Source organism: Haematobia irritans, chromosome 1 (genome assembly GCF_050003625.1).
Source record: "Haematobia irritans isolate KBUSLIRL chromosome 1, ASM5000362v1, whole genome shotgun sequence".
In the NCBI taxonomy this organism is placed as follows: domain Eukaryota; kingdom Metazoa; phylum Arthropoda; class Insecta; order Diptera; family Muscidae; genus Haematobia; species Haematobia irritans.
The window spans coordinates 255,837,086-255,852,559 of NC_134397.1; the positions used below are offsets into that span (position 1 = coordinate 255,837,086).

The 15,474-nt window shown below is 32.2% G+C and overlaps 1 protein-coding gene across 1 annotated transcript; it reads right to left on the reverse strand.

Annotated features, from left to right (window-relative positions):
• Nucleotides 1–1,212: 1,212 nt before the first annotated feature.
• On the reverse strand, nt 1,213–11,346 carry LOC142235863 (uncharacterized). Its single transcript, XM_075307120.1, has 2 exons — nt 10,665–11,346; nt 1,213–1,274 (listed from the first exon to the last, which is right to left on the reverse strand). Exons 1-2 carry the CDS (start codon nt 11,344–11,346, stop codon nt 1,213–1,215), a joined length of 744 nt encoding a protein of 247 aa, XP_075163235.1.
• Nucleotides 11,347–15,474: the final 4,128 nt, after the last annotated feature.

A 15,474-nucleotide genomic window follows, 5' to 3' on the forward strand; every position in this document is an offset into this window, starting at 1 on the left:
ACAAATAATATTAAAACCAAACTAAATTTTTGGTTAAAAACAGAAGTATTTATTTCATATACAGAACAGAAAATTAACAAACATAACTACCCAGCAAAAAAGCGCCTCCAAAAAAGTAATGAAAATGTTCTTTTTGGATCCGGAAGTGGTGCAAAATTGACGCAGAAGCGATGAACATGGGCTTGTCATAGGGCGAAAGTCCTCCATTTCAACACCCGTTGCACTGAATTTGCATCACTTCTTTAGGTGTGATCCGAATTCAATGTTTTGGATGTAAATAAAAAATCTTTGATATTGTGTCAAATAAATAATTTTTATAATTTGTAATGGATTTTAACGCTTGTCGGAAACGTTTGACCTCAAATATTTTCAAAAAAATCACAATTTATTCCGATTGGATTTAGCATTTTTTTTTTCGACAAAATTTGAATGATATGTATCATTTTATAAATTCTTACTCTGTTTTTAACCTATTTAAAACAAAAAAAGTTAAAATTACCCATTAAAAGTATGAACAAACCAAGTTATAAATAATTGGATTAAAAGAACTTTCTGGGTAGTTAAAATAAAGAACATCATTGGGACTGCATCTTCTGGAAGTGCTTTTAAAGTTGTGCCTTTGGAAGAACTTCCAAATTTTTTTTGCTGGACACTCTATCAACAACTCGCTTGTATTTTCAATGTAAAATTTCCAATTTAATGCCAAATGACGGCAATTAAATCTGCAACAACAAACAAAATCTGTCCATTTGTATACCCACCACCATATGTTAGAATGGTGATCAGAGATGGTCTGTATTAAACTTTTTTAGGTTTGCGACTGTCGCAAAGTTGTAAACGTCACATACGTGTCGTAAATGTAGAAAAAGTAACAAAAGTCGCAAACTCAAAATACTTTAGTCGCGTCAGCTAAGCAGCAAATTCGATGATATCCAAGACGATGGTATGTGCGAAGAGAAGGTTTTAGTCCCCACATTTTCCCTATTGCCTTTTGCACGAGTACAGGGTAACCGTGGATTTTCTCGTCCTTTCTTAGCTTTAACCCGTATTCTCCCGAGTTATAAAATAATCATCCGATTATAATAATGTTTGATTCACACCATGTATAGACTACCTTTAGTATATATAAATTTAAAAAAAATGTCATATCGGGTTCAAGTTTCCTGAAAATAGGCGTCGTCATATGATAATAAGTTTTTTATTTTTTTCTGTTTAGCAATAACGGTACACTGGTGCATTGAACATGCCAATTTTTCTGTCGTCATATGACGACGCTATGAGAATATGGGTTAAGTTCAGTCTCCTGTCCAATATAACCCCAAGGTATTTTGCACACTCACCAACGGGAATTTCGATACCACCTAAGAAAATAGGCTTGACGGTGGAAAAACTTTCACAAATTTCTGCAGAAACTCACAGCCAATGTTGTCAAGCTAAATTATTTCTTCTATTCAAAATTAGGTTTTCTACAGTAGGTTTACGACTTTTGCGACATACGTATTATACCGTCGCAAATGTATGTCGCAAAAGTCACAGTTTGTGACAGGCCAACCCTGATGGTGATGCGGGTATAATAACATAAGTTTGTCATTCCGTGTGTAACACATCGAAATATCGATTTCCGACTATATGAAGTATATAAGCTATTTCCACTATATAAAGTATATAAGCTATTATCCGATTTGCCTGAAATTGGAAATCTAGAGGCATTTTGGGTCCATAAAGAGGTGTGTCGAAAATGGTCTGTATTGGTCCATGTTTTGGTATAGCCCCCCATATAGAACGATCTCCCGTTTTTGCTTCTAGGGCGTCTAGAAACTGTATTTTATATCCGATTTGCCTAAAATTGGAAATCTAGAGGTATTTTGGATCCATAAAGAGGTGTGTCGAAAATGGTCAGTATCGGTTCATGTTTTGCTATAGCCCCCATATAGACCGATCTCCCGGTTTTGCTTCTTGGGCGTCTAGAAACTGTATTTTCTATCAGATTTGCTTGAAATTGATAATGTACAAGTATTTTAGGACCATAAAGAGGTGTGTCGAAAATGGTTCATATCGGTCCATGTTTTGGTATAGCCGCCATATAGACCGATCTCCCGATTTTTATTTTCGGGTGTGTATAGGTCCATTGGGTGTGTATAGGTCCATTTTTTCGGTATAGCCTCCATATAAACCTATATCTCGATTTTGCTTCTTGGGTGTCTAGAAACTGTATTTTCTATGTTCTATTTTTGCATCCTGGTATTTGAAAATGGTGGTAACTAAGCACATTTTTGTTGCTGTTTATGAAAAAAATTATTTCTATAGGAACTTTGTCCAAATTTCATTTCTATAAAAAATTCTGTCAAAAATTTAATTTTTATAGAATATTTTGTCAAAAAAAATTTCTATTGAAATTTTTTTCAAAATTCTGTGTCTATAGAAAATTTCGTCCAACTTTTATTTCTATAGAAAATTGGATTGAATTTTATGTCTGTAGAAAATTTTGTCAACATTTTATTTCTACAGCAAACTTCTTCAAAATTTTATGTTTATGGAAAATTTCGTCCAAATTTTATGTCTATAGAAAATTTTGTCAAAATTTTATGTTTATAAAAAATTTGTCACAATTTTATGTCTATAGAAAATGTTGTTCAAATTTTTGTCAACATTTTATTTCTATAGAAAATTTTGTCGAAATGCATGCCTACACAAAATTTGGTCGGAATTTTGTTTGTATACAAAATTTTGTCAACATTTTATGTCTAAAGGAAACGTTGTCCAAATTTTATTTCTATAGACAATTTTGTTAAAGTTTTATTTCTACAGAAAATTTTGTCAAAATTGTATTTATATAAAAAATTTTATCAAAATGTTATTTCTATAGAAAATTTTGTCATTTTTATAGAAAATTTATTCTATAAAAAATTTTGTCAAATTTTATTGCTATAGAAGTTTTTTTTTTTTAAATTTTATTGCTATATAGGAAATTTTGTCCTAATTGTATTTTTATAGAAAATTTTGTTCAAATGACTACAGAGAAATTTTGTAAAAATTTTATGTCTATAGAAAATTTTGCCAAAATTTTATTTCTATAGAAAATTTTGTCTACATTTTCTATACAAAACTTTGTTAAAATTTTATTTCTATAGACAATTTGTTAGCATTTTATTTCTACAGAATATTTTGTCAAAATTTTATTTATATAAAAATTTTTGTCAAAATGTTATCTCTATAGAAAATTTTGTCAAAATTTTATGTCTACAGAAAATTTTGTCCAAAATTTTATGTCTATGGACAATTTTGTCAAAATTTTATGTTTATAAAAAATTTTGTCACAATTTCATGTCTATAGAAAATTTTGTTCAAAGTTTTGTCAAAATTTTATTTCTATAGAAAATTTTGTCGAAATGCATGCCTACACAAAATTTGGTCGGAATTTTGTTTGTATACAAAATTTTGCCAACATTTTATGTCTAAAGAAAACGTTGTCCAAATTTTATTTCAATTGAACATTTTGTCAAAATTTTATGTCTATAAAAAATTTGGTCTACATTTTCTGTAGAAAACTTTGTTAAAATTTTATTTCTATGGACAATTTTGTTAAAGTTTTATTTCTACAGAAAGTTTTGTCAAAATTTAATTTATATAAAAAATTTTATCAAAATGTTATTTCTATAGGAAATTTTTTAATTTCTGTAGAAAATTTATTCTATAGAAAATTTTGTCAAAATTTTATTGCTATAGAAGTTTTTTTTAATTTTATTGCTATAGATTTTTTTTCTCAAAATTTTATTGCTATAGATTTTTTTTAATTATATGTCTATATAAAATTTTATTTCTCTAGGAAATTTTGTCCAAATTGTATTTCTATAGAAAATTTTGTTCAAATGACTACAGAAAATTTTGTTAAAATTTTATTTCTATAGAAAATTTATTCAAAATTTTATTTCTATAGACAATTTATTCCAAATTTTATTTCTATTGAAAATTTTGTCAAAATTTTATTTCTATAGAAAATTTTGTCTTTTTAACAAAATTTTATTTCTATAGAAAATTTTGTCAAAATTTTATTTCTACAGAAAATTTTGTCAAAATTTTATTTATATAAAAAATTTTGTCAAAATGTTATCTCTACAGAAAATTTTGTCAAAATTTTATGTCTACAGAAAATTTTGTCCAAAATTTTATGTCTATGGACATTTTTGTCAAAATTTTATGTTTATAAAAAATTTTGTCACAATTTTATGTTTATAAAAAATTTTGTTCAAATTTTTGTCAAAATTTTATTTCTATAGAAAATTTTGTCGAAATGCATGCCTACACAAAATTTGGTCAGAATTTTGTTTGTATACAAAATGTTGCCAACATTTTATGTCTAAAGAAAACGTTGTCCAAATTTTATTTCTATTGAAAATTTTCTCAAAATTTTATGTCTATAAAAAATTTGGTCTACATCTTCTGTAGAAAACTTTGTTAAAATTTATTTCTATAGACAATTTTGATAAAGTTTTATTTCTACAGAAAATTTTGTCAAAATTTTATTTATATAAAAATTTTTATCAAAATGTTATTTCTATAGAAAAGTTTGTCATTTCTATAAAAAAATGTATTTCAATAGAAAATTTTGTCAAAATTTTATTGCGATAGAAGTTTTTTTTCATTTTATTGCTATAGATTTTTTTTCAAAATTTTATTGCTATAGATATTTTTTTAATTTTATGTCTATAGAAAATTTTATTTCTATATGAAATTTTGTCCAAATTGTATGTCTATAGAAAATTTTGTTGAAATGACTACAGAAAATTTTGTTAAAATTTTATTTCTATAGAAAATTTTGCCAAAATTTTATTTACATAGAACATTTTGTTAAAATTTTATTTCTATAGAAAATTTTATCTACATTTTCTATACAAAACTTTGTTAAAATTTTATTTCTATAGACAATTTTGTTAGAATTTTATTTCTACAGAAAATTTTGTCAAAATTTTGTTTATATAAAAAATTTTGTCAAAATGTTATTTCTATAGAAAATTTTGTCAAAATTTTATGTCTACAAAAAATTTTGTCCTAATTTTATTTCTGTAAAAAATTTTGTCAAAATTTTATTTCTATACAAAATTTTGTCAAAATTTTATTGCTATAGAATTTTTTTTCATATTTTTTCTGCTATAGATTTTTTTTTAAATTTTATTTCTACAGAAAATTTTGTGAAAATTTTATTTCTATAGAAAATTTATTCAAAATTTTATTTCTATATAAAAGTTTGTCAAAATTTTATTCCTATATAAATTTATTTCAAAATTTTATTGCTATAGAAAACTTGTGAAGTACCTCTTGGTTGGGGAGGAATATTTTGCAAAATCTACCAAAACATCGAGAATTGTACTAATCTTTTAGTAGATTATAAAATCTACCATTTTTGGTAGAATTCTACCAACTGTGGCTCTAATTTCATTTTAGGGTCAATTTTAATGTTTCAATTACATTTTGTTGGAGTTCGTTTTCGTGGGGCTCATAGTCATTATGAAGCATTGCCCCACATTTGTGGCCCTGTTTCATTTGGGTTTTGGGGCTCATTTTCCTGAGGCCCACATTCATACCGCCTTCAGTTGTTCATTTGTTCTAAATCAACAACAATATTATATAGAATCAGCAATATCGATTTTCTTATGACGATTTCGATTGGGAAAAAAACTGCAACATTCTCGAAATTGATTGCCACATGTGAAGGACACTGTCATAAATTTTGGTTCCTGTACCCCTCAAAATGTTGTGAATTAATAATAACTTTGGAATGACACTATCATTTGGGCGAAAACACAATGAGGGAAAAAGTAGAGTAACACCAAGGCAACATTTTTGTTGCGAAACGAAAACTCCCTTAGACAACAAATTGTCATTCATATTCAATCGGAATGAATTGCTAGGACCTCAACCACTTGAACATAAACCAGTCCAAATGATCAAAGTGTCTCAAATCTGTATCCCATCCACCTATCCTATCCTGTCAGTAACTCCCACGGTAATATATCACCTGACCAAAATACCATTAAGAGAAACCGCAGATCGTCTCTAATCATGACACCACATCACTCGACCAAACCATAATAATGGGAGGACTTATCACATGTCCCGCCAGCATGCCAAATGTCCCTATCTGCACTAAGCCGAAAAACCTAACAACAAAATATATATACATATATATCCTAACACCCCCTCACAACCACCAACTAGTACAAACCACCATTGCCGTACTAATTGTATCGTACCATCTATAAACACATAAATGGACTATAGCTGACATATCTTGTTACTATAGCATCGAAATATGTGCAACTGATAAATCCTATCCGATAACCTAACAGCAAAACGTATCCTACCAAGGAAGGAATGTCCCCAATGTTGAAGAAATCTCCTATATCTGCCCTATAAACTGGCGTTTAGGCCCCTAATTGGCTTGCCTATAGCGCTTTCGACCCACGCTAACCACATAGCTTGACCACATAGTGATGTAGGGTATACAACTAACAATTGGAAATGGAAACATAAATGAAATGAAGAGAAAAAAATCCTTGGTTATTTAAATAAATGAACGCATACATTCATACTCCTTCCCATACAATTCGTGGAGATCGCGTAGAGGCAATATTATTGAAATTAATTTATAGAAATGCCACCAGCAAATTTCCATTAAGTTCGAATAAAGAGATGCGGAAAAAAAGAAGCAAGAAACCTCCAATGCATAACCAAAGAGTTATGGAAAAAATCAACTTTATTTTCCATTTTGCATTCATTGTGTGCTGCTCAAAAAGAAAAGAATATTTTATTAATTATTCTATCAGAACAAAATTGAGAAAAAAAAGTTTCAAGGCTTACAAACTGCTACTGCCACTATATCAGCTAGCAGATGGGGGACTTCTGTTCTCACAATTGCTGCCATCTACCACATTGAGTTCTTTGTATTTTTTTTTTTTGTTTTTTTCATTTTTTGTGCTCACTCTCCCCTTATGATTTTATTAAATACTTGAGAGAATGAACAGTAATGAAGTTTTCACGCCGTTGGAAAGAAAGTTTTTCTTCTGAGCATTGTGGCATTTAACCGTTAAAAAATTTGCACACAGTGGGATGATATTTTGAGAAAACGAGTATGTGTGTATATATTTGAATATAGTGGTGCTTGTCTTAGTCGCCAATATGGCCCTGACCAATATTTAAAATTGGCAATGCCCGTGTTATTGTACACTTATTATATACACACAAAAAAAATTTTTCTGATTCAATCACCAAATTAATTGATCCAATTAATTTTTTAATTGAAATGTCTTCAATCACGAAAATGATAGTATCAATCACAGTTTTAATTGGGCATAAAAAAATTCTTGATTAAAAATTTAATTGATTTTTTCAGCAAATTTCAATTAATTTTTTAATTGATTCAATTAAAAATTTAATTGATGTTGATTGCAAAACTCAATTAATTTATCAATTAAAAAAGGTAAATATTTTTAATTACTTTCTGAATTGGCTTAGAGTTTTTATTTGGATTAACAAATGATTGTTTGAAATACACTTTTAATTAAAAATTTGAAAAAAAATCAGCACTTTGTTTAACTGAATTAGTCTTCCGAATTTGATTAAAAAGTTAATTGTATCAATTATTTTTTTAATTAAAAATTTTAAAATTTTCCATTATTGACTTAATTAACTTAATGTTTCTATCATGATTAAAAAGTTAATTGTATCAATTAATTTATTAATTGAAAAAATTTTCAACTTCAATTAACTTTTTAATTGGAAATATTTTGGTGATATTTTTTTCTGTGTACCTGAAAAAGTCAGAATTGGATATTAATGGTAGGTAGTAACTCCAGCTTTTTTATTGTCCCAGTCCCAGAATGCCTTTAGACCTGTCCTCAATTTTCCATGAATTGAGAGCAATTCATGGAAAATTCCACATTAACCGAAAAATGCATCGGAAATGTTCATTGTTTTATTTGTTTCCAGCAAAATAGGCGTAGCAAAAAAGCAATGAAAATGTTCTTTTTTGATCCGAAATGGTGCGAAATTGAAAAACAAGTATATACGTACCCTCCACCATGGATTGCTTAGAAACTTCTACGAAAGTCTGTCGTCCTCTATCGACTTACTTGGGTTGTGGTATCTTAAAACTTCTTAACATCGTTTTCTAAATTGTGAGTTAGTCCATACGTTGTATATACCAGACAAAAAAGATATGTATAACAGGTTGGCTGATAAGTCCACGGTCTGACACATATATGGCGTCGCTAGTATTAAAGGCATATTATTTTTATATAGTACCAACCTTCAAATGATTCGTGTCAAAATTTGACATCTGTAAGTCAATTAGTTTCTGAGATAGAGCGTCTTTTTTGAAGCAACTTTTGTTATTGTGAAAAAACGGAAAAAAGGAATTTCGTGTTTTGATAAAATACTGTTTTCCGAAGGGGAAAAATACGGTGGAAGCAAAAACTTGGCTTAATAATGAGTTTCCGGACTCTGCCCCAGGGGAATCAACAATAATTGATTGGTATGCAAAATTCAAGCGTGGCGAAATAAGCACGGAGGACGTGGCGAAATGAGCAGTGGACGCCCGAAAGAGGTGGTTACCGACGAAAACATCAAAAAAATCCACAAAATGATTTTGAATGACCGTAAAATGAAGTTGATCGAGATAGCAGAGGCCTTAAAGATATCAAAGGAACGTGTTGGTCATATCATTCATCAATATTTGGATATACGGAAGCTCTGTGCAAAATGGGTGCCGCGCGAGCTCACATTTGACCAAAAACAACAACGTGTTTATGATTCAAGCGGTGTTTGCAGCTGTTAACTCGTAATACACCCGAGTTTTTCCGTCGATATGTGACAATGTATGAAACATGGCTCCATCACTACACTCCTGAGTCCAATCGATAGTCGGCTGAGTGGACAGCGACCGGTGAACCGTCTCCGAAGCGTGGAAATACTCAAAAGTCCGCTGGCAAGGTAATGGGTAATTGGAAGGTCGTTATAATCGTTGTATCGCTCTTGAAGGGGACTATGTTGAATAATAACAAGTAAGGAAAGTCTAAAGTCGGACGGAGCCGACTATATTATACCCTGCACCACTTTGTAGATCTAAATTTTCGATACCATATCACATCCGTCAAATGTGTTGGGGGCTACATATAAAGGTTTGTCCCAAATACATACATTTAAATACCACTCAATCTGGAAGAATTTGATAGACTTCTACAAAATCTATAGACTCAAAATTTAAGTCAGCTAATGCACTAGGGTGAAACACAATGTTAGTAAAAAAAATATGGGAAACGTTTAAATCTGAAGCAATTTTAAGGAAACTTCGAAAAAGTTTATTTATGATTTATCGCTCGATATATATGTATTAGAAGTTTAGGAAAATTAGAGTCATTTTTACAACTTTTCGACTAAGCAGTGGCGATTTTATAAGAAAAATGTTGGTATTTTGATCATTTTTGTCGAAATCAGAAAAACATATATATGGGAGCTATATCTAAATCTGAACCGATTTCAACCAAATTTGGCACGCATTGCAACAATACTAATTCTACTCCCTGTGCAAAATTTCAACTAAATCGGAGTTAAAAATTGGCCTCTGTGGTCATATGAGTGTAAATCGTGCGAAAGCTATATATGGGAGATATATCTAAATCTGAACCGATTTCAACAAAATTTGGCAAGCATAGCTACAATGCTAATTCTACTCCCTGTGCAAAATTTCAACTAAATCGGAGCAAAAAATTGGCCTCTGTGGTCATATGAGTGTAAATCGGGCGAAAGCTATATATGGGAGCTATATCTAAATCTGAACCGATTTCAACCAAATTTGGCACGCATAGCTACAATGCTAATTCTACTCCCTGTGCAAAATTTCAACCAAATTGGGGTAAAACTCTGGCTTCTGGGACCGTATTAGTCCATATCGGGCGAAATATATATATGGGAGCTATATCTAAATCTGAACCGATGTCTTCCAAAATCAATAGGGATCTATTCTGAGCCAAAACACATACTTGTGCCAAATTTGAAGTCGATTGGACTAAAACTGCGACCTAGACTTTGATTACAAAATGTGTTCACGGACAGACGGACAGACGGACATCGCTATATCGACTCAGGAGCCCACCCTGAGCATTTTTGCCAAAGACACCATGTGTCTATCTCGTCTCCTTCTGGGTGTTGCAAACATATGCACTAACTTATAATACCCTGTTCCACAGTGTGGAACAGGGTATAAAAACGAATTTTGACAAAAAAAATGTGTTTTTCTTTGTTAGACCGTGGACTTATAAGACAACCTGTTAGGTAAGTCTACAAATAATTACTAATCGAAATGGACTTATGCACGATACGTAGAGAGCCAGAATTGAAATATGGGGGTCGCTTATATGGGGGCTATATACAATTATGAAAGGCACCGGAGGTCAAATCTAGGGATCGGTTTATATGGGGGCTATATATAATTGTGGACCGATTTCGACCATGGCGTTTGAGGCCATATGTTAACACCACGTAGTAAATTTCATCTGAATAAGATGAATTTTTGTCTTCCAAGAGGCTTCGGAAGTCAAATCTGGTGAGCGCCTTATCCTTGAAGTTGTTATGATACCAGCAATACTCCTTTCGGCCTCTGGATTTACTTCGAGATCTATTTCGTGATCTTAAAAAGTCTGGTGAACGGGGTCGAACCTGATCGAAACGTTTTTCAAGGGCGTCGATTTTATTTAATATAGCAGACATATCGTAGGAATGATTGTTCTCGATTCCAAATATTGATGGATTTAGTTGCTCCATTATTTTGTCTGCTTGTTCCAAATTACCTTTGTTGCCAGTGAGAATTATTTTAATTTTCTCTGGCATCTGTTCATAGAATAACGCTCTTAAAACTGATTCACTAACATGACCAGTTTCCGCATTGCGCATCATTTGTAAGTAATGGCTGGGTTTTTGATCACAAATGGCATGTCCCAATAAAAGATGCCTGAGTTTCTTTTCATCGGATTCTGTGAATGCGGAAATAAGTTTCTTTTTTAAAACCTCGTACTTACATCCCTCGAATGTAGTAGCCATTATAATATCTGACGCGAATTCTAGTGTTTCCAGGTCTAGATTATAAATTATATGGTCGTATTTAGTTTCACTTCTTGTAATTCGATTGACTTTGAATGCCGCTTCAACTTGAATGAACCAGAGTTTAGGGTTTTGCTTCCAAAATGGTGGAATTTTTACGCTGGTTGCGGAGGAAATCTGAGGTTGTGCCTGTTGAAAAGCTAAAGAGTTTTGAAGGTCTGAGCCTTCTCTTCCAGTATTTTCTTCAGTCATAGTGTTCTTATGTCGGGGTTACCAATGTAGGTGGTTCAAATAATGCACGCTATTTATCAAAATTTAAAATTATTTTTTTTTAGAAATTGACAGCAATACTTTGAAAATCTAAAAATTGAAGAGAAACAAGTATAAACGGCCGTAAGTTCGGCCAGGCCGAATCTTATGTACCCTCCACCATGGATTGCGTCAATCGAATTACTTGGGTTGTGGTATCTTAATTCGTTTTCTAAATTGTGTATTAGTCCATACGTGGTATACATTAGACAAAAAAAGTATGTGTAGGTAAGTCTACAAATAATTACGAATCGATATGGACTTTTGCACGGTACGTACGGAGCCAGAATTGCAATATGGGGGTCGCTTATATGGGGGCTATATACAATTATTGATATGGACCAATTTTTGTGTGATTGGGGATCGATTAATCTGAGGGCTATATATAACTATAGACCGATATGCACCTAGTTAGGCATGGTTGTTAACGGCCATATACTAGCACAATGTACCAAATTTCAACTAACTCGGATGAAATTTGCTCCTCCAAGAAGCTTCAAAACCAAATCTCGGGATCGGTTTATATGAGGGCTATATATGATTATGGACTGATATGGACCACTTTTCGCATGGTTGTTAAATATCATATACTACCACCACGTACAAAATTTCAACCAAATTTCAACAAAATTTCAAGAATTTTGCTTCTCCAAAAGGCACCGGAGGTCAAATCTGGGGATCGGTTTATATGGGTACTATATATAATTATGGACTGATATGAACCAATTCCTGCAAGGTTGTTGGATACCATATACTAACATCACGTACCAAATTTCAACCGAATCGGATGAAGTTTGCTCTTCCAAGGGGCTCCAGAGGTCAAATCTGGGGATCGGTTTATACGGGGGCTATATATAATTATGGACCGATTTCGACTAATTTTTGCATGGGAGTTTGAGGCCATATATTAACACCACGTACCAAATTTCAACTGAATCAGATGCATTTTGGTCTTCCAAGAGGCTCCGGAGGTCAAATCTGGTGATCGGTTTATATGGGGGCTATATATAATTATGGACCGATGTGGACCAATTTGTGCATGGTTGTTAGAGACCATATACTAACACCATGTACCAAATTTCAGCCGGATCGGATGAAATTTGCTCCTCTTAGAGGCCTCACAAGCCCAATCGGGGGATCGGTTTATATGGGGGCTATATATAGTTATGGACCTATGTGGACCAGTTTTTGCATGGTTTTTAGAGACCATATACTTACACCATGTACCAAATTTCAGCCGGATCGGATGAAATTTTCTTCTCTTAGAGGCCTCGCAAGCCAAATCGGGGGATCAGTTTATATGGGGGCTATATATAATTATGGACCGACGTGGACCAATTTTTGCATGGTTGTTAGAGACAATATACTAACACCATGTACCAAATTTCAGCCGGATCGGATTAAATTTGCTTCTCTTAGAGGCCTCGCAAACCAAATTTGGGGGTCCGTTTATATGGGGGCTATACGTAAAAGTGGACCGATATGGCCCATTTGCAATACCATCCGACCAACATCAATAACAACTACTTGTGCCAAGTTTCAAGTCGATAGCTTGTTTCGTTCGGAAGTTAGCGTGATTTCAACAGACGGACGGACGGACGGACATGCTCAGATCGACTCAGAATTTCACCACGACCCAGAATATATATACTTTATGGGGTCTTAGAACAATATTTCGATGTGTTACAAACGGAATGACAAAGTTAATATACCCCCCATCCTATGGTGGAGGGTATAAAAATAATTTGACAAAAAACACAAAACAAATTAGATTTAAAAAAAAAACAAATTTAAAAACGAGTGTCGCCACAGGGGCTATATATAGTAATGGACCGGTGTGGACCAATTTTTGCATGAACATTAGAGACTATATAATTAAACCATGTACAAAATTTCAGCCGGATAGGATGAAATTTGCTTCTCTTAGAAGCTCCGCAAGCCAAATCGGGGGATCGGTTTATATGGGGGCTATATATAATTATGGACCGATGTGGACCGATTTTTGCATGGTTATTAGAGATCATATACTGACACCCTGTACCAAATTTCAGCCGGATCGGATGAAATTTACTTCTCTTAGAAGCTCCACAAGCCAAATCTGGGGATCGGTTTATATGGGGGATATATATAATTATGGACAGATGTGTACCAGTTTTTGCATGGTTGTTTGAGATCGTATACTAACACCAAGTACCAAATTTCAGCCGGATCGGATGAAATTTGCTGCTCTTACAGGCTCCACAAGCCAAATCTGGGGATCGGTTTATATGGGGGATATATATAATTATGGACAGATGTGTACCAGTTTTTACCCCAGGGCATTAGTTTTTATTTTGTTATTTTCGGTATATATTTTGGTATAAAGATAATTTTTCCAACTGGCAAAGGTTCATATTCCGGCGGATGTCAAATCTTTAATTAATTTTTTTAAATTGTTTATTGATTTTCTATTCCTTTTGGCCACGCAGAGAAGGAATACTATAACCCCAAACATATTTCAAGATCAAAATTTTATTTCTGGATTTTTTTTATCAAAAATGTTTTTTTTTTTATCAAAAGTGGTATCCGATATCAGATACATAATTTTCGAGAAAATAAAATGTTTGCGACAAACATGATCAGTTTTCACCATCCAAAATTTAACAATTTATTCTTGATGATTTGGGTGATCTTTTCTGGGTGCACATATAAATATACAAAATATTGGAAAAGTGTATTTTCTAAGACTTGTCCAAAAGAATTTCATCAGAAGTGAGAATTGAAAATATTTGTCGTACAACTATAAAAATTCCCAAATAATTGTTCACTATTTACCCACTGTATCGAATTTGCGTATTTCCAATTTATTAATAATTGTGAAGGAAGAATTAACTTTTACTTACATCGGGCTTGCGAAAAATTGCAACAGTCAGCAAAGAACTGGCGTTTGGTTACAATGATGCAAAGACAACTTATTACAAAAGGGTAAACGAAAACTAATTTTAATAAGAAATGTTGAACGTTTTGACATTTTTTCGCCAATTTCTCCATTTCTGACTTTGCTTGAGTTCGTTTCATAACTTTCCTTTTTTCAATATTAATTGTGCAATTGTTCGAAAAGTTTTGCAAATGTGTGAGAGAATCGAAATCACATTGGCTTTTATAATTGGTGATTTTGTTTTTTGCTTCAAGGTTTTAGTTCCTTTGTTGTCGCTTCAAGGTTCTTTTTAGCATTTAAATAAAATGCATTTTCTTTTGGGCTATATTTCACCCATTTTTAGCTTAGCCATGAAATGGAAAAAAACTATTAGGCCATGGAGAATTGTAATTATGCATTTGGCTCCATATTTTGTGGGGTATATGCAAAGAATTAATTAATAGGAATTTAAACAGAAGACCTAATACAAAACAAGGAAAGGAAGGAAACTCTAAAATCGGGCGGGGCCAACTATATAATTCGGTGTTTTGAATTTGAAATAAATAATTTTGTGATATTTTGCCAAATAAATACTTTTTATAATTTTTTTATGATTTGTAATATATTCTAATTCTATTCGGCAAAATTTAAATAATTTTTACCATTTTATTAATTCTTACTCTATTTTTAACATATTTGACGCAAAAAAGTTAAAAATACCAATTACACTAAAACAAGTATATACGGCCGTAAGTTCGGCCAGGCCGAATCTTATGAACCCTCCATCATAGATTGCGTAGAAACTTCTACGAAAGAATGTCATCCACAATCGAATTACGTGGGTTGTGTTATCCTAAAACTTCTTATCATCGTTTTCTAAATTGTGAGTTAGTCCATACGTGGTAGAGCGCCAGAATTGAAATATGGGGGTCGCTTATATGGGGGCTATATACAATTATGAACTTGATATGTACCAATTTTTTGTCTGAGGGCTATATATAACTATAGACCGATGTGGACCTAGTTAGGCATAGTTGTTAACGGCCATATACTAGCTCAATGAACCAAATTTCAACTGACTCGGATGAAATTTGCTCCTCCAAAAGGCTCCAAAACCAAATCTCGGGATCGGTTTATATGGCGACTATATATGATTATGGACTTATATGGACCAA